A 25,036-nucleotide genomic window follows, 5' to 3' on the forward strand; every position below is an offset into this window, starting at 1 on the left:
CCTTCAAGTTATTTCCTTTAAACTTAAATAGCCAAAAACGTACCACTTCCACACGGATAGGGAGGATAACTATTAACAGTTATTTAACCTTTAACATGAACATTAATCAAACGTAATAATTTTTTCTGGGTACATGATACCATACAGCATCCATATCAAACTAACATTAAACTTTCATATCAAGGCGGGGGCCTCAAACTAGTGTCCTGCGGGCCACATTTGGCCTGCGGGCCGCGTGTTTGAAACCCCTGGACTAAAGGGTACAGACAGAGCCGCACCCCCTTATATGCTGGACCCCACCATCAAAGGGTGGGGGGGGGGGGGCCCATTTTGTGCATCAGTCACTGGTGGTGTAATGGTACAGCTGCTCCATGTTATTTTGCACTAAAATAACAATCTATAACAATCTAAATAACAATCTATTCCCCATTGTAGTCACATTACGCCACATTTGGCCCGCGGGCCACGTGTTTGAGACCCCTGCCGTAAGAAATAGGATGCTTATGCTTTATGCTTAATTCATATACCGCCAACGTGTGGAATTATGTTAATTATGTTTCTGTTTTTGCCTAGCTAGCTACTTCCTGGATCGTGAAGGATGACATAAAATGTGATGGACGTGTGGTCGTCCACCAGCACAAACTTTTTCCACTGAAAATGGAAGGATGCAGGGGGCCCTTTTGTGTTTTTATGCATTTTTTTTATTTGGTAAAATTTCGGAAACAGAATATTTCAAGACAAAGGTTATTTTTGTTAGCAGTATTAACATTTTAGCTGCTTCTCTTTACATTTTTGCAGGCTTGATTTAATTTCTATAATGTGCTACGGACCAATAAAAACATAACGTCCCCGGGGCCGCAGTTTGGACAACCTCGGTTTATAGCTGTGTTTAACCAAAACCATGACAACCAAAACCAGCATAAAATATTGAAGAATTAGAATGTATTCCCAGTATAACCCAGTGTTATCATTAATATTTAATATTAATATATAATATGTAATTAATATTTAATTACATCATTGTTATGATGAGACATCCATTGATCATTTGGGGGTGGGGGGGCTGCTTGCCATTCATGAAGGAGCTTTTGGTGGCCCCCCCCCCAAAAAAAAGAGGTGGAGCTCCCCACTTTCGCCCCCCCATCCTCATCCCTCCTCCACTTTCACAAGTGTCACGCTGTAACCATGCATTCTTCGGGGGATCTCCTCACGAGCCAGCCGACCAATGGGCGACCTTTCCCGGCGTAGCGGCAGTCCGACAGCCAGGCGGAGAAGGAGCCAGGCGATGGTCTCCAGGCTCCGGCAGAGCGCTGCATTCTGCATCCGCGGAATGAACGTTGCATCGGGAGCAGCCGTGCAGCTCGGAGCGCATGGATGTATGTAACTGATGCATTTGAACGCATCGTTGTGTTTGCTCTCCATGACATAATAATGCATTGATGACATCTGGCAATGCTTTGTCCAGTTTTTTTTTTTTGGTTTCTTTTGAAGGCAGTTTAAAAATGTTCCAGTGGAAGAGCCACCAGCCATCGCAAATAAATAAATAAATAGATAAATAAAAACACCGGACCGCGACATGGAGAGCGGGAGCTGGGCTGCCATGGTGGGGGACGGCGCATCCAACATGACAGCCGCTCACATCTGGCTGAGTGTCCTCAACTCTTCCAGCCCGCCGACCCGGTGGGGCAGCAGTCCATCTGCCCCTGGAACCGCACTGGAGGACCAGAACCGTCTGATCCAGGAGCAAGCTTACCGGGACTTCACCACCACCCTCCAGGTTTTCATCCTGATAGGGTCTCTACTTGGTAAGTCCTCTGGTCATTCTATTTATCAGGTTCGAATTCATCTTAATCTTTCAACTCGTCCCCTAAAATGTGAAATAATCCCAACAGTGTAATTACAATTAAATCAAAATATTGTCTTTTTTGGCCATATTTTGGACGCCCGTGTTAACACACAACATCATTCATGATGTTATTGTTGGAGACCTGAGTTGGAAGGGTTCTCTAGAACCAGCATGTTCTGCTTTTTCTTTGTCATGAGTGGTTAGCATCCATTAGCACACACAGGTGCTGTAAGATAATCACTTTAGCTGAGACTAACACCATAGCTAACACAAGTCGCAGGGAAAAAGTGCTGACAGGAAGTGAGAGCGAAAACCTTGCCATCACCCAATGTCGTGTCACTCCTTTCTGGGTGTGTTTGCACCCCCCCATGGTGAGTTTTCCATTCGGCTCAGCTTTGTGTCATAAAAACCGTTATTGATTGAAAGCCTTTGCACGACATTACAGCAAAACATAACAATAAATGTGCTGTAAAAAAAATCAATTTGAGCTTTTTGTGGTTTAAATAGAAAACAGTTAACGTTTTAACTGTCGGGTATCGATGGAAGGTGAGGGGGGAGCTGCCCCGTTGGGCACCAGATGCACACGGACGGTTTTCCTTGTCTTATCTTTCTGCAGCCGCTGCAGAGTGAATAGGTAGCCACGGTGAAATACAGTCGATGTCGGGATGCCCAAAGTGACAAAAATGGCCTTAGCAACTGTGGATTTCTCACACCTGCTGATGCTGTGTGAGGGGGGTGCACGTGGGGGGGTGGGGGCACAAACACGACCACATGATGCCATAGCAAATGGAAAGAAAAGAAAAACGCATTCAAGGTCCTTATTGACTTTTTAATGAACAATAATGTGTGTACCTAGAGCCTGTTTATGAACACCAAACATCTAAAAATCTAGCATCTCCTTCATTTGTTTGCTCCATTTTTGAGAGAAAAGTGCATTTCCGAGGTTTTCATGACGTCCGGAAAAGAAAAATTACTTTTAACTCACCCATGGCGAGATGAATACACCAAACAAAAACAAAAAAAACAGGCATCTACACATATAGGGGCTGCAAGTGTGATCCTTTTGTTGGTCTGATGTATTGTTCTCTCGGTGGCTTGGAGCAGCGACATGTCCCTAAGTCATCGACTACAGCCACGAGGGAATATATTGCCTTTTAAAACCTATTTCTATACGTATGATCGCTGTGGTGTCGCTCCAAATTGAAGACCTTGTTCCTGCTAATACAGGACTATTGTGTTTATGTTATTGTTTGACTTAATGTCCCTTCCGTGAGACAATAGACAAATGGACAATGGTAATAGTAATGGTTTAATTTCATTTGAACATCCATCAGATTAGAATTGAATGCATCCCATAATCAGTTCCCAGTTCCACATGTCCAAAAGGAGTAGGAAGAAGCAAACCTTATTAAACAATCAGTAACTGTTACATTTGTTCACTTCCTGCTTTCCTAATATAATTAATTTTAATTTTAATTTTAATTTTAATTTTAATTTTAATTTTAATTTTAATTTTAATTTTTTTTATTAAATATTTTTATTTTTTTATGTTTGAACTGTTTGAAGATGAACTATATCAGACCATGGACATACATCCATTGTTGACGTTTTCCAACCCCTGATCGGAAAAGGTGTATTAGAACTCCAAAACGTACTTTAAACAGTAAACCCTTTTTATTGCGGTTATTTAAGAAATATGCATGAATATGGATGAGTATTTTCATCCAATCCAAAGGAAATTCCCCAGATGAATATCTTGAAAATAATCCCAAAAATGCTAGAACTAAAAAAAAACAAAACTAAAATGCTAGCAGCTAATGAGGCCCAAATGGATAACGGGAATGTTATGATCTGACTTTAAAGCTCTTCTATTTGTTCCCGCCCCCCCACAGGGAACGCTACGGTGTTGTGGTGCACCTGCTCTACAAACGTCTTCAAATCGGTGACCAATCGTTTCATCCAAAACTTGGCTTGCACGGGTATCTGCGCCGGCGTGGTGTGCGTTCCCTTCGACTTGGCGTTGGGCTCCAGCCCTCATTGCTGCTGGTGGCTTCACACTCTGCTGCTCTGCAAGGCCGTCAAGTTCCTCCAGAAGCTCTTTTGCTCGGTCACCATGCTCAGTTTCAGCGCCATTGCACTGGACAGGTCAGTTCATGTCGGAGTTATTAAATCCTTCTCTGTTCTTATAACCCCCGTGACCATGAACGCTGTTTGGAAAAGGCTGCATGGGTACCCGGTGCTCGCTTTGCTCAGGTTGGAAATACACCTGAAAGAAAGGAGAAAGGTTTCATCATATTCAGCCGATGCTTTATGCACTAAATTGCGTGACCAAGTCAGGTAACGTGCGTCACTTGCTAACAATGGTGCTTTGTAATTGCACACATCAATGCTTCCAGCTCTATTTTTGCAAGCCCGACTTGTTGAAGGTGAATCATGTTGATGTGTGGAAAAAGTAGCCTGAAATGTCGGCACTAGACCACCTAGCATACATCTTCACATGTTTCATTCATTCATTTTCTACCGTTTATCCTCACAAGGGTTGTGGGGGGTGCTGGAGCCTATCCCAGCCATCTTCAGGCGAAAGGCATTGATGAGACAATAGCCACCAGGAAGTACGCTGTCAATGCTAACCTCTCTTATTTATCTTTAAGATGGCTTATTTTCTGTTATTAGGTCTACTCTATCTGATAATACAAGTATAGAGGTGACTATAGGGGTGTTATTTCATGTCTACAGGGCTCTAATAAAAGAAACAATGTTTGTTTGTAATACAATGCATATCTAATCAATTGATTTCAAGGCCAAAACTGTAATTATTAGCCGAGAACCGCTAACCTCCAAAGTGCAGGCAGGGAGACGCCATACGGCTTCTGTTTTGCAGCCATCTTCGGGCGAGAGGCGGGGTACACCCTGGACTGGTGGCCAGCCAATCACAGGGCACATATAGACAAACAACCATTCACACTCACATTCATACCTATGGACAATTTGGAGTCGCCAATTAACCTAGCATGTTTTTGGAATGTGGGAGGAAACCGGAGTAGCCGGAGAAAACCCACACATGCACGGGGAGAACCGATGCAGCAGCTTGAGTAAAATAAAGCAAAAAAATATATATATAGCGAATCTCTTCTACACTGATCTCTAGATGTCCGCAACATTCCATTGATGAGACAATAGCCACCAGGAAGTACGCTGTCAATGCTAACCTCTCTTATTTATCTTATTATCTGTTATTAGGTCTACTCTATCTGATAATACAAGTATAGAGGTGACTATAGGGGTGTTATTTCATGTCTACAGGGCTCTAATAAAAGAAACAATGTTTGTTTGTAATACAATGCATATCTAATCAATTGATTTCAAGGCCAAAACTGTAATTATTAGCCGAGAACCGCTAACCTCCAAAGTGCAGGCAGGGAGACGCCATACGGCTTCTGTGTTGCAGCGATCAAACCTATCCAAATGATGAATTATTTATTGTTATGGTGGGTGTTAGCGCTGTAGAGAGAGCACACGCGCTATCATGGGTCTGCGGTGCAGCTTATGAACCAGGCTGATGTAGAGACAAGACAGTCCTTCTCATAATTGATTTAGCTCATAATAAAGCCAAGACCGGCGGATGAGAGGTCATTTATGAACGTATTATCTGGAATGGATGATTTTTAGGGATGAAAATCACTTTCAATGTGAGGATTATGCACGCTTAGCTTAGAAACTGGGAACCCCAGAGTGCAGGTGGATTGCAAGGTTTATGTGTCCTTGTGTGTATATATCCCGTGTAAGAAGGTTCCGATACTTGTCCCAGTATTAGATATGATCCTATGTTCTCCAGGTACTACTCCGTCCTGTACCCGTTAGAGAGGAAGATCTCAGATGCCAAAGCCCGAGATCTGGTCATCTACATTTGGGTCCACGCCGTGTTGGCGAGTCTTCCTGTTTTCGTCCTGACCAACGTGACGGATGTGTACGTGGCATCGTCCTGCGCAGACGACCACGGCAACTCCCTGGGGCGCACGGCGTACGTGTTGATCTACAACATCACCACCGTGGTCCTACCTCTGGGTCTGGTCTTCTTCTTCATGCTGCTCATCCGCAGAGCGCTCAGCGCCAGCCAGAAGAAGAAGGTGATCATCGCCGCATTGCGGACTCCGCAGAACAGTATCTCCATTCCGTATGTGTCACGGCGAGAAGGGGAGTTGCATGCCAGTCTCCTGGCTGTGGTGCTGGCTTTCTCGGCCTGCAGCGCCCCCTATGGAGCCTTGGTGGTCTATCGCACCGTTTTGTTGGATCCCAAAGAGCTGCCTGTGTCCTTGTACCTCACGGCCTTATGGCTCCCCAAGGTGTCCCTGATCACCAACCCTCTTTTATTCCTGACGGTTAATCGCTTGGCACGCCACAGCTGCCTGGAACTCTTGTCCAGGATTCACAGACGCTACAGCCGCCGTAACGTGGTCAGCACGGGGGGGCTGGCCTCTCTCGGGGCCGAGGTCGTTATAGGAGAACCCATGGGACTGGAGACGGCAGGTCGCTCAGGGAGCCAGCTTCTGGAGATGTTCAACATTGGCCAGCAGCAGATTTTTAGACCCTCAGAAGAGGAAGAGGACCACATAGGAAGTGACTTCCCTCCTCAGGGAACAGAAGGACCCGAAGAGGACCACAGGAGCGGGTCAAAGCAAACGCAGGTTATCACCAAAAACGATTTGTTGCAGGGACTCGCAGGCGGCCTCGCCAAGGACGGCCCACCTACACCCACGGCACCACGCTCATCGCCCGTCCACACGTGCGCCTACATGTCGTCGTCACAGGTGGCGCCGGTTACGCTTCCAGAAAGGGACGACCCCACGCACTTCGGGTTTGGACCCTTTGAGCTGCCGCCTCAGTGGTTGCCCGAGACCAGGAACAGCAAGAAGAGGCTGCTGCCTCCTTTGGGGAACACTCCCGAGGAGCTGATCCAGACCAAGATGCCCAGACCGCGACCCGAACGGCGGATAAGCAGGAACAACAAGGTGAGCACGATTCCCGTTGTGGACCCGTGACCTCATCGAGGTGGACTCTGGTCTCAAACATACGTGGAGGTTTTTCTCAGACTGAAGATGAGACGCTCGGTTTCACATCCAGTAGGATAAGGGGTTTTCAATATGTGGAGCGGGCTCCCCCTGGGAGAATCAGAAGACTTCAGGGGTTGTGTAGCAGCTTGAGAAACATAAAGAAAAACACTGATTGGAGCCCCAAAATATATCCTTTTTGAGGGGGTAATTGAAGGGAGGGGACCTGTCCCTCGTGGAGATGCTCCCTTTTCCTGGAGTCATTGTCATTTCCTTCTCTGGTGTTTGCTAACGTAATAAAAGTGTATATAAACAAAGTCATGACAAGATAATAGTGTTTTGTTATTTACCATCTGGAGTGGATAAATGACTGAAATTGCAGTTGTCCCTCGCCACTTTGCCGTTCAAATTTTATAAACACGCTGACACCCCCCCCAACCCCCTGAGGGCAGCCCACCCTGCTAGCACTGCATTAAAGTGACACTGCCTCATTTTTACCAGTTTGTTTTAGCAACCATTGGAAACCAAACCGACACCCGCAACATCAAGATGATTTTTTCTTTGTTTTTGATTTGATTGCCAATTGTTACATGAGCAAATACAGTGATCAAACATGAAAAAAAGAGAGGAAGTGGAAAGTGCATGGCAGAGAGCAGCACCGCAGTTGCCCTCAAATACACTCCATATGAAATATTTATGACTCTGTGACTCATGTTTACTCAGCCAATCAATACCATCCATGTGTAAAAACTCCAGTCACTGCAATAGAAGCACTGTTGCATATAATATAACATTGTATATTCTGACTCATGGTGTCATCTTAAATAGAAAACTAAAATCATCACACCGCAACTTAACATTCAAAAGGTAAATAAGAAATGTACATGACAAGTACAAGTACAAATACCATTCATTCATTTTTTACCGCTTATCCTCACGAGGGTCGTGGGGGTGCTGGAGCCTATCCCAGCTGTCTTCGGGCGAGAGGTGGGGTACACCCTGGACTGGTGGCCAGCCAATCACAGGGCACATATAGACAAACAACCATTCACACTCACATTCATACCTATGGACAAATTGGAGTCTCCAATTAACCTAGCATGTTTTTGGAATGCAGAGGGTGGAATTGAACCCGAGTCTCCTAGCTGTGAGGTCATCGCGCTAACCACTATCCCACTGCGCAGCCCCTAAGATTGTATATTTTGATATAAAAATAATACAAAACATATTCTAAAACACATCGCCCGTAATATGTTGTAGATGTACTCGACATTTGTACTACTGTCAATTGTACTGTCATACAATACAAAAAAATATGAAATTCCAGTGAAGTCCAGTCTTGTTTAAATATGAATTTAAGGAAAAGACAAATCTTTTGCTCAACCACATCAATGACATCAGTGAAAAGCTTTATTTTTTTAAATCATTGTTTTGATTGCCTGCGTCTCCTTGGCAAGGCATACTACAAAGCCTCAACACGAACCTTTGGCTGATGTACACAACCAGGTAGCACTTCAAATATTTATCAAGCTGTAACTTCCCTACACCCCCAGGCTTTCCCACAATCCATTGCTGTGTCTACAAACAACCTGAATCCACATCAGTGCATTGAACCAGCAACTCCTCTGTTTGATAACAGTTGGGACACTTACTTTCTCCAGGTTGTTGGTGTGAGAGTGGCAGGAAGAAAAGCTCAGTCATTTGGCATGTATAAAACATCAATATCAACCCATTTATTTCAGTATTTTTGTACAGAAAAAAAATAGTTGGTATTATTATTATTGTTGTTGTCTTAATATATTTCCAAGTCACTTTATGGCAGGGGTCTCAAACTCAATTTACCTGGGGGCCACTGGAGCTAGGGTCCCCCCCCCAAAAAAAACGCATTTATTAAAAACAGAAAAATATACAAACTTTTTCAGTGCTTTGGTTTCGATTTTCTACAAGAAAAGCTCTGATAAAACATTCCACTGTTCTCAAATATCTTAATTTTTATTTTTCTGCACAAAATAAGATAAACAATAATAAATAAACAAATCAAGAATAAAGAAAATCAATCAATCAGTAATAAATAAATATTATAATAATAATAAAACGGCAAATAATGAAAAACTTAAGAAACCACATATAGTTGGTGGGTAGACAAATTATTTTTTCCAGATTAAAATGAACAAAGCATTATTAGAGCCCTGTAGACATGACAAAACACGACTATAGTCACATTTATACTCTTTTTATTTACAACATATTGCGCAACTGCAGGGTCTTGAGACACATGCTAACTCGCAAACTAGAGAGCTAGCGACCTAAACGGTAGCCTTCAAGTTATTTCCTTTAAACTTAAATAGCCAAAAACTTACCACTTCCACACGGTTCGGGAGGATAACTATTAACAGATATTTAACCTTTAACATGAACATTAATCAAACGTAATAATTTTTTCTGGGTACATGATACCATACAGCATCCATATCAAACTTGCGCGGGCCACACTAACATTAAACTTTCATATCAAGGCGGGGGCCTCAAACTAGTCTCCCAACTAGTGTTGAGACCTCTGCTTTATGGAATTCTACCCATCATCCATAATCCTTATTTTCCAAAAACCTTAACAAGGTGTTATGGTTTTATGTTATGGGCATGCTGTGACCATGTAGTAACAATTACCTTCATGATAACATGTACTACTTTGGAGTATTTTACCTGTGTGTATTGATTTATTTGATTTCCCAAGCCTTTACTGGCGTCTCATTAAGCGTTGTGTGTGTTAATGGCGTTAAAGTCGTTTCCGTGATCCCCGTGGGATTCCTCTCCGAGTCCACAAAACACATGAGAACTGGTTGCACGCACCCTCAAGGATTCTGCCGTTGAGTGTTGGTCCACAGTTCCACGACCAGGAACTCTCCTCCTGAATCCCAGATTCAACAATCCGATGGATTCTCTTCTCCAGAACCCCCGAATAGACCTTACCAGGAAGGCTAAGGGGTGGGATCCTGTGGAAGTTGGAACACGCCCCCCCAACCTCCACCATCATCCCGGTTTGCCAATCCAGAGGCAGCATCCCCGATGTCAAAATGTCATGTCAGCCATGACACCCTCACAGGATGGCCTTGAGGACCACCAGGCGGATCTCATCCACCCTGAGGGCCCCGCCACTGAGGAGATTCTTCACCACCTTGGTACCCTCAGCCCCCAGAGGTAGGTCCGGAATCTCTTCGAAGCTGTCTCGATGGCTTCTTCGAGGTTCTCCCACATCCACGTTTTTGCCTCAGTGACTGCCAGAACCGCAAACATTTTGGCTTGCTGGTACCTGTCAGCCACCCCTGGAATCTCGTTTGCCAAAAAGTCCTGATAGGACTCCGTCTTCACCTTGATGGCATCCCTCACCACCGATGGAGTATCGATTCATTAAAGCTATATTTGTACTATTTGACTTGAAGCTAAATATACATAAATGCATGTTTTGGAGTAATGTGAATACAATGGGGAATAGATTGTTATTTTAGTGCAAAATAACATGGAGCAGCTGTACCATTACACCACCAGTGATTGATGCACAAAATGGGGCCCCCCGCCCTTTGATGGTAGGGTCCAGCATATAAGGGGGTGCGGCTCTGTCTGTACCCTTTAGTCCAGGGGTCTCAAACACGTGGCCCGCGGGCCAAATGTGGCCCGCAGGACACTAGTTTGAGGCCCCCGCCTTGACATGAAAGTTTAATGTTAGTGCGGCCCGCGCAAGTTTGATATGGATGCTGTATGGTATCATGTACCCAGAAAAAATGATTACGTTTGATTAATGTTCATGTTAAAGGTTAAATAACTGTTAATAGTTATCCTCCCTATCCGTGTGGAAGTGGTAAGTTTTTGGTGATTTAAGTTTAAAGGAAATAACTTGAAGGCTACCGTTTTGGTCGCTAGGGCTCTAGTTTGCGAGTTAGCATGTGTCTCAAGACCCTGCAGTTGCGCAATATGTTGTAAATAAAAAGAGTATAAATGTGACTATAGTCGTGTTTTGTCATGTCTACAGGGCTCTAATAATGCTTTGTTCATTTTAATCTGAAAAAAATAATTTGTCTACCCACCAACTATATGTGGTTTCTTAAGTTTTTATTATTTGCCCTTTTATTATTATTATTATATTTATTACTGATTGATTTTTTTATTCTTGATATGTTTTTTTATTTTTCATCTTATTTTGTGCAGAAAAATAAAAATTAAGATATTTGAGAACAGTGGAATGTTTTATCAGAGCTTTTATTGTAGAAAATCGGAACCAAAGCGAAGTTTTTAAAAAATTTTTGTTTTTAATAAATGCTTTTTTGGGGTTTTTTTTTTAGAAAACCTGATGCGGCCCAGTCTCACCCAGACCCGAGCTCCAGTGGCCCCCAAGTAAATTGAATTTGAGACCCCTGCTTCAGTCCTTTTAAACGATGAAACGTAAAGTAGCCACACTGCATGTGTCATTGATAGGAAAGCCCCCCGTTATTCTGGTCGCCACTGGCCGCCATTTTGTAAAGCAAATCCTAGTTCCAGCAATCCAGACTGGCGAAGCATTTCATTTTATAATCGTCTTTGACTGGCGGTAAGACGGAGCACATGATGGATTTCCGAGGCGGAGAAAAGCCTCCACTTATGTGATGGGCTTTGTTTTACCACTGGACTTATTCATGTGGTCATTCATATTAACGTACTAACGGTCTGCAATGTAAACCAACTGTCATCACAATTACCTCACTTCATGTAGGACAGGGGTGGGCAAACATGCGGCCCGGGGGCCACATTCGGCCCACCAAGCATTAGAAAATGGCCCGCTAGTTGCTTTTTAAGTATTTTAACTTCTAACATACAAAATGGCCAGTCGGATGTTGGATTTAGTAAAAAAAAAAAACTGTCAACTTAAATGACACAGTTGGATGTGGTCTGATGTTTAAAGTGCTCCTGAAAAAAAGGACATGAGAACACACAACTGATAGCATAACACTTTTACAGATAAATTAATAATAATAATAATAATAATAATAATAATAATAATAATAATAATAATAATAATAATAATAATAATAATAATAATAATAATAATAATAATAATAATAATAATAATAATAATAATAATAATAATAATAATAATATACAACTGATAGTATAACACTTTTACAGCTAAAATTAATAATAATAATAATAACATACAACTGATAGTATAACACGTTTACATTAATAATAACAACAATAATAATAATAATAATAATAATAATAATAATAATAATAATAATAATAATAATAATAATAATAATAATAATAATAATAATAATAATAATAATAATAATAATAATAATAAATGCTTTACAGTGAAGAAAAATAGAGTTGAGTAAAAAGTAGTAAAAAGTAAAAATTAGACAAATAATTCAAGGAAAATTCTAAGCATAAAATAGTGTGTGTGTGTGTGTTAAATATATGTTCTGGCACCCGGGACAATTTTGTTAACTCAATGCGACCCACGAGTCGATTTGCCCACCCCTGATATGGGACAATGTTCATGGGGGGAGGCCCAGGTAAACTGTCCATCACTCACTCAATATTATTTAATTTGAGCAAATCATCCCATGAAATATAATTGTGACAAGCTTTATAAATCACTCACCAGCTATTTGAAATGTTGACAACAGAACTAGGACCACGCCCAGTTAGGACTGCAAGAGCTATTCATTTATTTTCATAGCTTATTTTACCAGAACATTACCAAAAAATCCACCACTCATGTTTTGTATTTCCTAATGCTGCGTGTTGCATTTGTGTGGCTAAACCTCGGCCTTTGTATTTTCCAAATAGCCTTCCCCCCCGATGTCTTTCCTGCTCTTACGACACTACAATAGCGTCACGTTGTTTGGAGGCTGCACGCCACGTACCAAACCCATTTTGGGTCTGTGAGTGTTATTTCAAAAGCTGCTATTGACTTGACAACGTGCCCATTGTTGTGGATAATCTGCAGAGTAAGCAGTTTATAGAAAAAAAACAACTTTATTGACTTGGAAAAGAAAGCATTTATTCCAGCATTTATTATAAGATAAATAAATGAACATCATCATGTGCATGTGGTTCAAATGTAGCCTATGGAGGGCAATATGCAAGTCCACCTTCTTCATGGGGAGATGAAATGTTTTTCTAGAACTTGATCTTTTCACCCTCCCTAATCATTACTCCTAATAACCAAAGCAATGACTGAGGTAATTAGCAGGGTTGCCTAGCAACAGGTAACCCAGATACTAAAGAGTAGCGCCTGTGGCAAGTACAATGTGCTCGCTGTCGACTCCGTAATCCTCATTGGATGGCAAGTCTCTGTCTTTGTATGTGACGCTGCACCTTTTGAACCCTGCTAACCACAACCATAGTAACAAAGAATAATGCTTCTCTTTAAGCAAGGTAGACCGTGTTTGAATCCCATTGGATTGTAAGGATGTACCTCGTGTTAGGTTCGACTAAAAGCAAACAAAAACAACCATGTGTCTCGTTCCGTGGAGTTTCCTTCTTTGGAATTGTTCCCATCATGAGTACATATTAAAGGCAGGGGCGTCGCTACGTTCTGAGGACAGGGGGAGGGGGCTTAGCCCCCTGGAGATGCACAGGATATGAATGAATGTAGTAAACATTCAACAAAAAAATCCAAAAAACAAATAAGGAACAAGGATCGGAATATAACTTTTCCCACTTTTGGACAGATTTAGTAGAGATACTCAATTGTTTTAGGCCACCTTTAAATGTACACAAGTACGCACAATCTACACTGCAAAACCGCTGCTCAAGCTCTGCAACCATTCTGTCCAATGGACAGTGATTATTTTATTTTATTTTATTTTATTTTATTTTATTTTATTTTATTTTATTTTATTTTATTTTATTTTATTTTATTTTATTTTATTTTATTTTATTTTATTTTATTTTATTTTATTTTATTATTAATTAGCCTATTGTTATTACTATCATCATTATTCTTCTTCTGATTATTACTGGTATCAATCAGAAGTAGTATTAGCCTGCTTATTGGCTTGCTAATTAGCCTGCTTTTGTCCTATTATATGAAATTTGTCAGATCTAAATACCTAAATAATTTGGTATTTTTTATAGAGTTTTTACATTTTTTATAGATTTTTTTAATCTATAAAAAATTAAAAAAAAGTCTATGAGGCATCTTTAGGCCTGTTTAGGGGGGCCCTAAATAATTTGGTATTTTTTATTCATTCATTCATTCATTCATTCATTTTCTACCGCTTTTTCCTCACGAGGGTCGTGGGGGTGCTGGAGCCTATCCCAGCTGTCTTTGGGCGAGAGGCGGGTTACACCCTGGACTGATGGCCAGCCAATCACAGGGCACATATAGACAAACAACCATTCACACTCACATTCATACCTATGGACAATTTGGAGTGGCCAATTAACCTAGCATGTTTTTGGAATGTGGGAGGAAACCGGAGTACCCGGAGAAAACCCACGCATGCATGGGGAGAACATGCAAACTCCACACAGAAATGGCCCGAGGGTGGAATTGAACCCTGATCTCCTAGGTGTGAGGTCTGCGCGCTAACCACTAGCCCGCCGTGCCGCCCTGGTATTTTTTTATAGAGTTTTTATTTTTTTTATATAGATTTAAAAAACAAACAAACAAATGATTTAGGGCCCCCCTAAACAGGCCTAAAGACGCCACTGATTATACGTAGGTTTAACAAACCTTGTGAAGATTTGTTGTTATCATTTCTTCAGACAAGTCCCAGCCAGCTGTTTTTGCCAGAGGGCAGACCAACCCACATCGACTGTGATCTGTTCTTCCTTGTGTACTGTAATATTTAACTCATATTCATCCTCATTGAAAACATGACATGACTAGACGTGGGCTGGAGGGGGAAGCACAGATTGAAAAGCTTAGAGAAGCAACACGAGTCATCCTATAGTCGGGATCTAGAGATTTATACCTGCAAACTGCAGCTTTTCTTCCTGTCACTCACACACACACACGACCGCACTGTGGTTGAGTGGTTAGGATTGGGAAGACTTAGGTTTGATTCTCCGCTTGGGCATCTCCGTGTGTGTATGCTAGGTTAATTGGCGACTCCAATTGGCGGGGGAGTGCAGAACTAATTAAATAAATAAAAAAAACAACAACAAAAATTGAGAAAAAGCTGAAATGTTGATACTAATATCACTATAATATAATATATATATTATAATATATATAATATAATATACTATAATATACTAACTAACCAATATTAGGAATCCCCCCTTTATCAGCCTTTTTACAAAAAAAAAATATATAAATATGATAATGCCACCCTACACAGAGACCTGCTGTAGTACCCGGACTGACCTTTAAGAGGCAGTATTGTGCACCCAGACTGACATAATAAAATACTTAGCTTCTGTGCTAACTATAAAGCTTATAGGACACTCCAAATAAATAAACCAACATGTTTACATATTTATCCTAACACAACTATCAATCATCACGTATTCAAGCCTTCGACCCCGTTATCTTTATGCGCTACCATGCTTTATTATGGTAAGAACACGACACCAGGAAGTAGAGCCCTGATTGGAGGAAACAAGTGTGACAAACAGGAAGTGCACGACAGGTGAAACAGACGCAGAGGGACACAGTTCCCGGTGAGTTGTTCTTTCCTATCACAAACATTTTTAAAATGTAAATGTAATACTAACGGTATCAAAGCACATATTTAAACTGTACTGTGTATACATGTGTATTTCAAGTACTGCCAAAGTACTGCCCAGCTGGCATTGCAGCTTGTTTTTGTTTAAATGTTGATACTAATGATACTACTCGTCGTGTCACCTTTCAAACAAAGCTGAACTACTTAGCATATCTTCGTACAGCTGCTGTTCTTCCAACAGAGGGCGCTAGTGCACAACATTAAATACAGCAGCACCTGCTGACAGCCAGTAAAAGTGTCTAAAAGTAAAATATTTGTACCATGACTACATCCAAAGATGGATGTGTTGGTCGATATGAAGTGGGTCAGGTAGAAGCAGTGAAATAAACGTAAATAAAAGTGAACAAACATGCTGTCATGCGTCCTGGAGTATTAAAGCGGTAAACTATATCTAATGTTGCTTAATGTTCTCATTGTATCAGAGCCAAGTGAATGGCAAACCAAGACCATCGCCATGGACAAGTAGAGGGAATTTGTGGACTCTTCTATCAACACCCACGAGACAGAGACCCATGGATTTTAACTCAAGTAAGTAAAAAGAAAAAAAAACATTTATCAATGCAGTACAAGGAGGCCCCCAATGACTGGGTTTGCCCTGGGTCCCCAAATGACTAAGTACGGCCCTGCTAACTATCACATAGACTTGACTTCATTAATCATGTGAGTCAAGAAATTAATTTCAAAAGGATGGAAAAGAGTCATCAGAGCCACTTTTGGTTGACTCAACACACGATTGAAGCTCTTATGTTGTTTTTACCTTTTAATTTGTCACTTTGACCACAACATCTTCACCCTTCAGTGATGGACAAGCGAGCGCTGACTTGGAATTAATGAGTCACTAATGTCTCTGCGTTTTTTTGTGAGAATAGAATGTTATTCTAAAGCGAATGCGGTTTCGGAAAAACCAATCCACCAAGCCGTTTTTTTTGTACCGTATGTCAAATTTGATCATATAAAAGCAGTTTGTTATTTCCATACGGAGCGCAGGTGAATGGAACTGCTTTCTGATTGGTCAACCGGTGCTGACCCGAAGCCAACAGGTCAACGCTTCTGTGGATGTGTCAAAACACAGAAAACGTGCGGCGTCGGGTGAATGTGTTTTCCTCATTAACTTGGCATGGCCGCTTGTTCTAATTAGTGGCACGGAGCTATGGCTGGAAAAATTGAGCTCGGGCATGCGGTGCGGTGCCATCCGATGGACCTGCCAGCCCAACGTGTTACCTGCACGTCCTGATCCTATGCAGCCTCAGCCTGGTCAGATTCCATCTTAAGTGCACCTTTGGAGAAGGTGCAGGTTGAAGGCAAGCGTCCTGCTGAGATCCTCCAGCAGCAACCGCTGAAGGGAGCGGACCCTGGAGGTGATGGAAGGCCTGCAAAGGCAACAAAGACTGTTTTGTCCCACTGGGCTGTGCCGATGCTAACATGAAACCTGCACCCTGTGGGATTAGGTTTCGGGAAAAGTGCTTTTCCAAAACAGTTTTCCTGTGTATGTTCAAGGTCGCTGGTAAATTGTAGGATCATGCTGCATTCCAGAACACTGAGGAAAGCGAAGTAGTGGTTACTAATTCATGTACCCCGACTTCTCCAGGTTGTGCCCACAGATATCTTACCCGCTCTGGGAATGCCTTGGTGTCATTCCGGTGAGGCCGGAGACCAGGAAGGAATGGTGTTTGTGAGTAACAGGAAGAGAAGCTGGTTACCTGGTTACAGATAGCGTGCTTAAGCGCTGATTGTTGATTGGTGTCAAGATGATAGACAAGCTCGCCATCTCATGACGGACGGATTTGGTATTTAATCATGATTTAAAGTTGCGGTGACACATTCTTTTTAAATGCTGGCTCCTTAAAATCTATTTTAGCGCCACATGCATCTCGAACAATAAAGTTGACACGAGCCAAGACAGGAAATGAGACGTCCATAAATGGTTCCTAACTTGAAATGACCTTTTTCATGTCACACATAGTCATTTTATTCACCATCTGGAATTTGGGTTGGCGACCAAAAGATCATATTGAAGTAATCACTATGCATGGCTTCTTTTTGTTTGTCAGCAGAATATAAGTAGCAACACTGACAATCAGATTAGGATGCATGCATGGCTCAGTGAGTAAAACGCCAACTACAGTCTTACTGCTTGCAGTTTTTATTATGGATCTGGGATCTGGTGCTTGATATGGAACTGAAACTGTAACATTGGAAAACATTTTCTCGGATAAGCGGTAGAAGATTGATGGATGGATGGATGGATGGATGGCACTCAGCTTTTTCTGAAAAGTAAACAACTTTTAAACTAGCGGTTTGGGAACTATTACGGAACGTTGAAAAGAGCAAAAAGGGGATGATGGCTCCGACCTTTCATTTATTTTCTAGGCGGGGTACACCCTGGACTGGTGACCAGCCAATCACAGGGCACATATAGACCAACAACCATTCACACTCACATTCATAATTATTAGAGCCTTGTAGCCATGACATAACACCCCTATAATCACAATAACACTTTTATTACCCAATATTCATTCATTCAAACCGGAGTACCCAGAGAAAACCCGGAGAACATGCAAACTCCACACAGAGATGGCTGAGGGTGGAATTGAACTCATGCAGGTCTCTTAGCTGTGAGGCCAGCTTGCTAACCACTCGACCGCCGTGCAGACCATTTAAATATTATATATAATAATATATGCTGGAGCCTATCCCAGCTGTCTTCAGGGCGAGAGGCGGGGTACACCCTGGACTGGTGGCCAGCCAATCACAGGGCACATATAGACAAACAACCATTCACACTCACATTCATACCTATGGACAATTTGGAGTGGCCAATTAACCTAGCATGTTTTTGGAATGTGGGAGGAAACCGGAGTACCCGGGGAAAACCCACGCATGCACGGGGAGAACATGCAAACTCCACACAGAGATGGCCGAGGGTGGGATTGAACTCGGGTCTCCTAGCTGTGATGCCTACGCGCTAACCACTCATTCACCATGCAGCTCAATGAAGAACAATAAAAAATATATGACAATAATAATAATAATTTTTACTATGTTAAAGTCTTCTGCACTCTGTGTGTATGCTAGCGGCCCGGCCTCCACCCACCGAGACAAAGAGGCTTCTATAACTGAGAAAAGGGCTCACTCCCAGCCGACACTCCCAGAGACACCCTGGACAGCCAATCACAGGGCACATGTAGACCAACAACCATTCACACTCACATTCATACCTATGGACAATTTGGAGTCGCCAATTTTTGGAATGTGGGAGGAAACCGGAGTACCCGGAGAAAACCGGCTCCGAACTTAACTAGCTAATGTCTAACAAATGCTAACAGTTACCAACCCCTTATATGGAATATGTATAAACGAATAGAAGCCTAGCCTTGATCATGTGGTACTCCAAGGGGAATTACCGATTACTAAAATCTACTTTAAAATAAACTGTGTTTATGTATGTTGAATGTTGTTATCCATGTGGCCATGAAGTCACAGTTTCTCCGTTTTGGCCACAGCTTGGAAGTATCCACTTAACCAGACCATAATGACAGGTCCAATGTTCAAAATCTTCATGGAAACACAACAAACAAGGACTTCTGCTAATTTCTTACTGCATGGCTCCAAATATCTAGCAAAACATTCATTTCCCAAATAACTCGCTCCTCTCTATTAATCATACAGAATGTATATGTTCTCCATAGCAACGTGTGGCTTGATGATGACGCACAGCCGCTGTATGATGGGGTTTCGAACATCAATAGGATCCTGATCCCTGCAGCATCCACTGGCCTGTAATCCAGAATCTTGCTGCGGTTGATCCAATGAAAGATGACGGAAGACCAGGCGGTCCTCATGCTCCTCGTCTTGCGGACACATTTAAACCCCTGAGTGACTTATTTAGACAGCCCGCCCTGTTATTCCCCACTCCTCAAACTCCCCAGCTACGAAAGACGCTTTCGGGCTCAGCAAAGCCGCTACAAAGTATGAATTTATATAGAAATGAATAACCAGTGTATCCTGACAATAATTGCGGATCATCCCAATCATTCGGAAATGGAAGAAAAAACTGCGAGGTCGTAAATTTATATGTGGATCACCACAGGTCTTTTGGAACAATCAGGGTTTGAAATGTTAAGCCTTGTGGTTGTGGGCTGTGTCATAAACGTGGCAGTTGTTTGAGTCCCGTCAGGAATATGGAAGCAGTATATGATTTAATGGAGACGTTGGACACTCGTGGTCGGTTGGCTTGCGCGGGCTTGAAATAGAAATAGGAAGTGGATGATGCCATCATCTGTACCTGGTGGAGCTCAGCACTTGGCTCGGGAAACACTCTTTATGAGGGGTGACCGTTAAGACTGGGGTCAGGCAGGAAATGGTTATTTATGCTCCCGTATACGGTATAGGATTATATACGGTATACATGGCAGTGACATGGACAGGTTGCATGGTTGTCATCACTAATGGATAGTCACAGATCTCATTTTTCACCTCAAGGAATCAGGCTAAAACACTGGGCTCAATATACGGGAGCCAGGCATCGACATTCCGTTGGCAATTTCACTGCTGTTTTATTATGCAATGACAATAAAGAAAGTCTATGTCTTTAGGAACCTTATATAATTTACGATTGGAACGTAGCTCTCTGGTCATCATGACAGTCTTGGATGCAGTATGACAATTAATTAGATTAATTAGATTAAAAGGCTTAAAGGGCTTCCTTCCTAATAATAATAACAATAATAAATGATAACAATAATAATAATACTAACAACAACAACAGCAACAACAATTAAAAGTTTTTTATTTAAAAAGTTTGGGCTTCCTTCCTCATAATAATAACAACAATAAACCATAATAATACCAATAATAATATCAATAATAATAACAATAAAAATAACAACAATAACAATAACAATTAAAAGTTTTTATTAAAAAAGTTTGGGCTTCCTTGCTAATAATAATAACAATAATAAAGCATAATAATACCAATACTACTACTACTACTACTAATACTAATACTACTACTACTACTACTACTACTACTACTACTACTACTAATAATAATAATAATAATAATATTAACAACAATAACAATAACAATTAAAAGTTTTTTATTATAAAAGTTTGGGCTTCCTTCCTCATAATAATAACAACAATAAACCATAATAATACCAATAATAATATCAATAATAATAACAATAAAAATAACAACAATAACAATAACAATTAAAAGTTTTTATTAAAAAAGTTTGGGCTTCCTTGCTAATAATAATAACAATAATAAAGCATAATAATACCAATACTACTACTACTAATAATAATACTAATACTAATACTACTACTACTACTACTACTACTACTACTAATAATAATAATAATAATATTAACAACAATAACAATAACAATTAAAAGTTTTTTATTATAAAAGTTTGGGCTTCCTTCCTCATAATAATAACAATAATAAACCATAATAATAACAACAATAATAACATCAATAATAATAACAATAAAAATAACAACAATAACAATAACAATTAAAAGTTTTTTATTAAAAAGTTTGGGCTTCCTTGCTAATAATAACAATAACAATTAAAACTGCAAGCAGTGATGAGCGGGCTCGAGCACCCCGACGCGCTCGGGGGTACGCGCGGGTCGGGGGTACGCGCGGGTCGGGGTCGCGCGCGCGACCGGACGGGCGCGCGGACGCGCCGTACGAAAAACCGCGGCGAGCGGATAAGCGGTAAGGGAGTCACGGCACTTGCAATTTTCCGCCAGGAGGGGGCGACAGCGGCGGCGAGGCAGGTGCGCGGTCACGTCCCGTCCGACACCGCGAACCGCCATAAAAAAATTCACGACGATCGGACCGCGCGGTAGGTCCTTGCGGCGGATATACGTTTCCGCCTGTGGGTGGCGCTATAGAGTGGTTGGCCCACACGGTAACGGACCGGAGGGTACCCCGAACCAACAGAAAAAATTAGGGGCCGATCCGACCGTGCGTAAGGAAGTTACGGCAGATATACATTTCCACCAGTTGGTGGCGCTATAGCGTATGTACACACACAGTCATAGACCAGAGGGTACCCCAGACCACCAGAAAAAATTTGGGCCTGATCCGACCATGTGGAAGGAAGTTACGGCTATATACATTTCCACCAGTTGGTGGCGCTATACAGTCGATGTACACACACAGTCATAGATCAGAGGGTACCCCAGACCACCAGAAAAAATTTGGGCCTGATCCGACCATGTGGAAGGAAGGTACGGCTATATACATTTCCACCAGTTGGTGGCGGTATACAGTCTATGTACACACACAGTCATAGACCAGAGGGTACCCCAAACCACCAGAAAAAATTTGGGCTTGATCCGACCATGTGGATGGAAGGTACGGCTATATACATTTCCACCAGTTGGTGGCGCTATACAGTGTATGTACACACACAGTCATAGACCAGAGGGTACCCCAGACCACCAGAAAAAATTTGGGCCTGATCCGACCATGTGGAAGGAAGTTACGGCTATATACATTTCCACCAGTTGGTGGCGCTATACAGTCTATGTACACACACAGTCATAGACCAGAGGGTACCCCAAACCACCAGAAAAAATTTGGGCTTGATCCGACCATGTGGAAGGAAGTTACGGCTATATACATTTCCACCAGTTGGTGGCGCTATAGAGTCTATGTACACACAGTATAACAGACCAGAGATTGACCCAACACACCAAAAAAAATTTCAAGACAATCTGACCATGAATCAGGAAGTTACGGCAGATATACATTTCCACCAGTTGGTGGCGCTGTGTTTTGAACATGGCTTCTGGAGCGTTAAGTGCGTCCTGTCTTGATAGACGTCTCCACCGAAAATCATAGTGATACGTGTAACGGATGGCGAGGGATAATGAATTGAAACTTCTAGGTGGCGCTAGTGTGTCAATTTAGATTGGTGTCACATGGGAGCACCACCAGGGCGCTCAGGCCTGGATTAAGGCCTCACGTTTAAGATTTCAGCAGCCTGTGACCTTCTGCAGGCAAATGATGACCTTTTGATGGTCAATGGCGAAGGCTGACCATTCGCCGTGGCCACGCCCCCCACATGTGCTTTACACACATCATAGTCCATCAACTGACTTCATCAGTCTGTCAGTCAAACTGTGTATTGACTTTGATGTACATTGCTTCAAGGCAAGGCCAGACACCAGGCAGGGCCAGATATGAAATGGTCAAAGTTTGGTGGCGTGCCACGCCCACATCCTATGGAGCGGCCCAAAATCCTTCGCAATTTAACGTGGGCCATCCGTCTAGTGTCCGTTGATGCAACAACGGACTCATTCGGTCAAACCCCCTAGGAGGAGTTCATCGAGATACGACCCATACATCCGCCCCCAAATGGCCGCCGCCACCTAAAATGGCCGACTTCCTGTTGGTTTTAGAACATGGGTTCTTGAGACTTTTTTGTGCGTCCTGTCACAAGTGATGTCTCCTCCGAAAATCATGCCGATACGTGCAACGGGAGGCGAGGGATAATTATTTTAAAACTTGTAGGTGGCGCTAGTGAGTCAATTTGGCTTAGTTTCATATGGGGGCCACACCAGGCCGCTCAGGCCTGGATTCTGACCCCCCCTATGAGCTTTCAAGCCCATGCGACCTTTTGCGGGCGAATGATGACCTTTTCTATGTAAATGGCGAGGTCTGAGCATTCGCCGCCAGGCCACGCCCACCACGTGCGCTTTTCCTGCATCATGGTCCATCAACAGGCTTCACCAGGCTGTCAGGCAGTGACCTTGTGACCCTGATGTTCATCTGATGAATCTCCTGGCAGAAAAGGCCTCATGTAGATGACACGCCTTTAGCCTGTCGCCAATAGGTGGCGCTGCGACGAAATCAGGAAGTGACCTACGGGGACCTTCGGGGCGGGGCCATGATCACATGTACCAAGTATGATGAAGATCTGACCACGTGGAGCCAAGTTATTCACGTCTACAGTTACGCTCAGCGTGCAAGGCCGGGGCAGATGAAAAAGGGCAAAATTTGGGGGCGTGCCACGCCCACATCGTATGGAATATCCCAAAATCCTTCGCAATTTAACGTCGGCCATCCGTCTAGGGTCCGTTGATGCTACAACGGACTCATTCGGTCAAACCCCCTAGGAGGAGTTCGTCGAGATACGACCCCAACTTCTGGCCCAAAAAAGGCCGACGCCATCCAAAATGGCCGACTTCCTGTTCGTTTAGCAATATGGGTTCTTGAGACTTTTTGGTCCGTCCTGTCACGATAGACGTCTCCACCAAGTTTCGTGACGATAGGTGAAACTGGTGTCGGGGGCCAATTTTTTCAAAAATAAAAGGTGGCGCTAGAGAGTCAATTTTGGAACATTGTTTTCGGGACCCCCACCAGATCGAAATTTTCGGCAGACCTGACGCGCTTGGAAAATTTGGTGAGTTTTCGGGCATGTTCAGGCCCTCAAAATGGCCGTCCTTTCGTCAGAATAATAATAATAATAATTAAAACTGCAAGCAGTGATGAGCGGGCTCGAGCACCCCGACGCGCTCGGGGGTACGCGCGGGTCGGGGGTACGCGCGGGTCGGGGTCGCGCGCGCGACCGGACGGGCGCGCGGACGCGCCGTACGAAGAAGCGCGGCGAGCGGATAAGCGGTAAGGGAGTCACGGCACTTGCAATTTTCCGCCAGGAGAGGGCGACAGCGGCGGCGAGGCGGGTGCGCGGTCACGTCCCGTCCGACACCGCGAACCGCCATAAAAAAATTCACGACGATCGGACCACGCGGTAGGTCCTTGCGGCGGATATACGTTTCCGCCTGTGGGTGGCGCTATAGAGTGGTTGGCCCACACGGTAACGGACCGGAGGGTACCCCGAACCAACAGAAAAAATTAGGGGCCGATCCGACCGTGCGTAAGGAAGTTACGGCAGATATACATTTCCACCAGTTGGTGGCGCTATAGCGTATGTACACACACAGTCATAGACCAGAGGGTACCCCAGACCACCAGAAAAAATTTGGGCTTGATCCGACCATGTGGAAGGAAGTTACGGCTATATACATTTCCACCAGTTGGTGGCGCTATACAGTCGATGTACACACACAGTCATAGACCAGAGGGTACCCCAGACCACCAGAAAAAATTTGGGCCTGATCCGACCATGTGGAAGGAAGTTACGGCTATATACATTTCCACCAGTTGGTGGCGCTATACTGTCTATGTACACACACAGACATAGACCAGAGGGTACCCCAGACCAGCAGAAAATTTTGTGGCCTGATCCGACCATGTGGAAGGAAGTTACGGCTATATACATTTCCACCAGTTGGTGGCGCTATAGAGTCTATGTACACACACAGTCATAGACCAGAGGGTACCCCAAACCACCAGAAAAAATTTGGGCTTGATCCGACCATGTGGAAGGAAGTTAGGG

General features: G+C 42.9%; 2 protein-coding genes across 2 annotated transcripts in view; both read left to right on the forward strand.

The window, feature by feature from the left end:
• The window catches only part of LOC131131678 (acyl-coenzyme A thioesterase 2, mitochondrial-like), a 294,081-nt gene that overhangs the window by 11,407 nt on the left and 257,638 nt on the right, over nucleotides 1-25,036 (forward strand). The gene's annotated exons all lie outside the window — the stretch shown is intronic.
• Nucleotides 1,182-7,313, forward strand: gpr176 (G protein-coupled receptor 176). The gene is made up of 4 exons (XM_078794507.1): nucleotides 1,182-1,376; nucleotides 1,466-1,805; nucleotides 3,739-3,991; nucleotides 5,682-7,313. The coding sequence occupies exons 2-4, from the start codon at nucleotides 1,577-1,579 to the stop codon at nucleotides 6,883-6,885; spliced, it is 1,686 nt and encodes a 561-aa protein (XP_078650633.1). The 5' UTR covers nucleotides 1,182-1,376; nucleotides 1,466-1,576; the 3' UTR covers nucleotides 6,886-7,313.

This window comes from Doryrhamphus excisus, linkage group LG11 (genome assembly GCF_037039965.1).
Source record: "Doryrhamphus excisus strain RoL-2023G ecotype Guam linkage group LG11, RoL_Dexc_Guam_v1.1, whole genome shotgun sequence".
NCBI lineage: Eukaryota > Metazoa > Chordata > Actinopteri > Syngnathiformes > Syngnathidae > Doryrhamphus > Doryrhamphus excisus.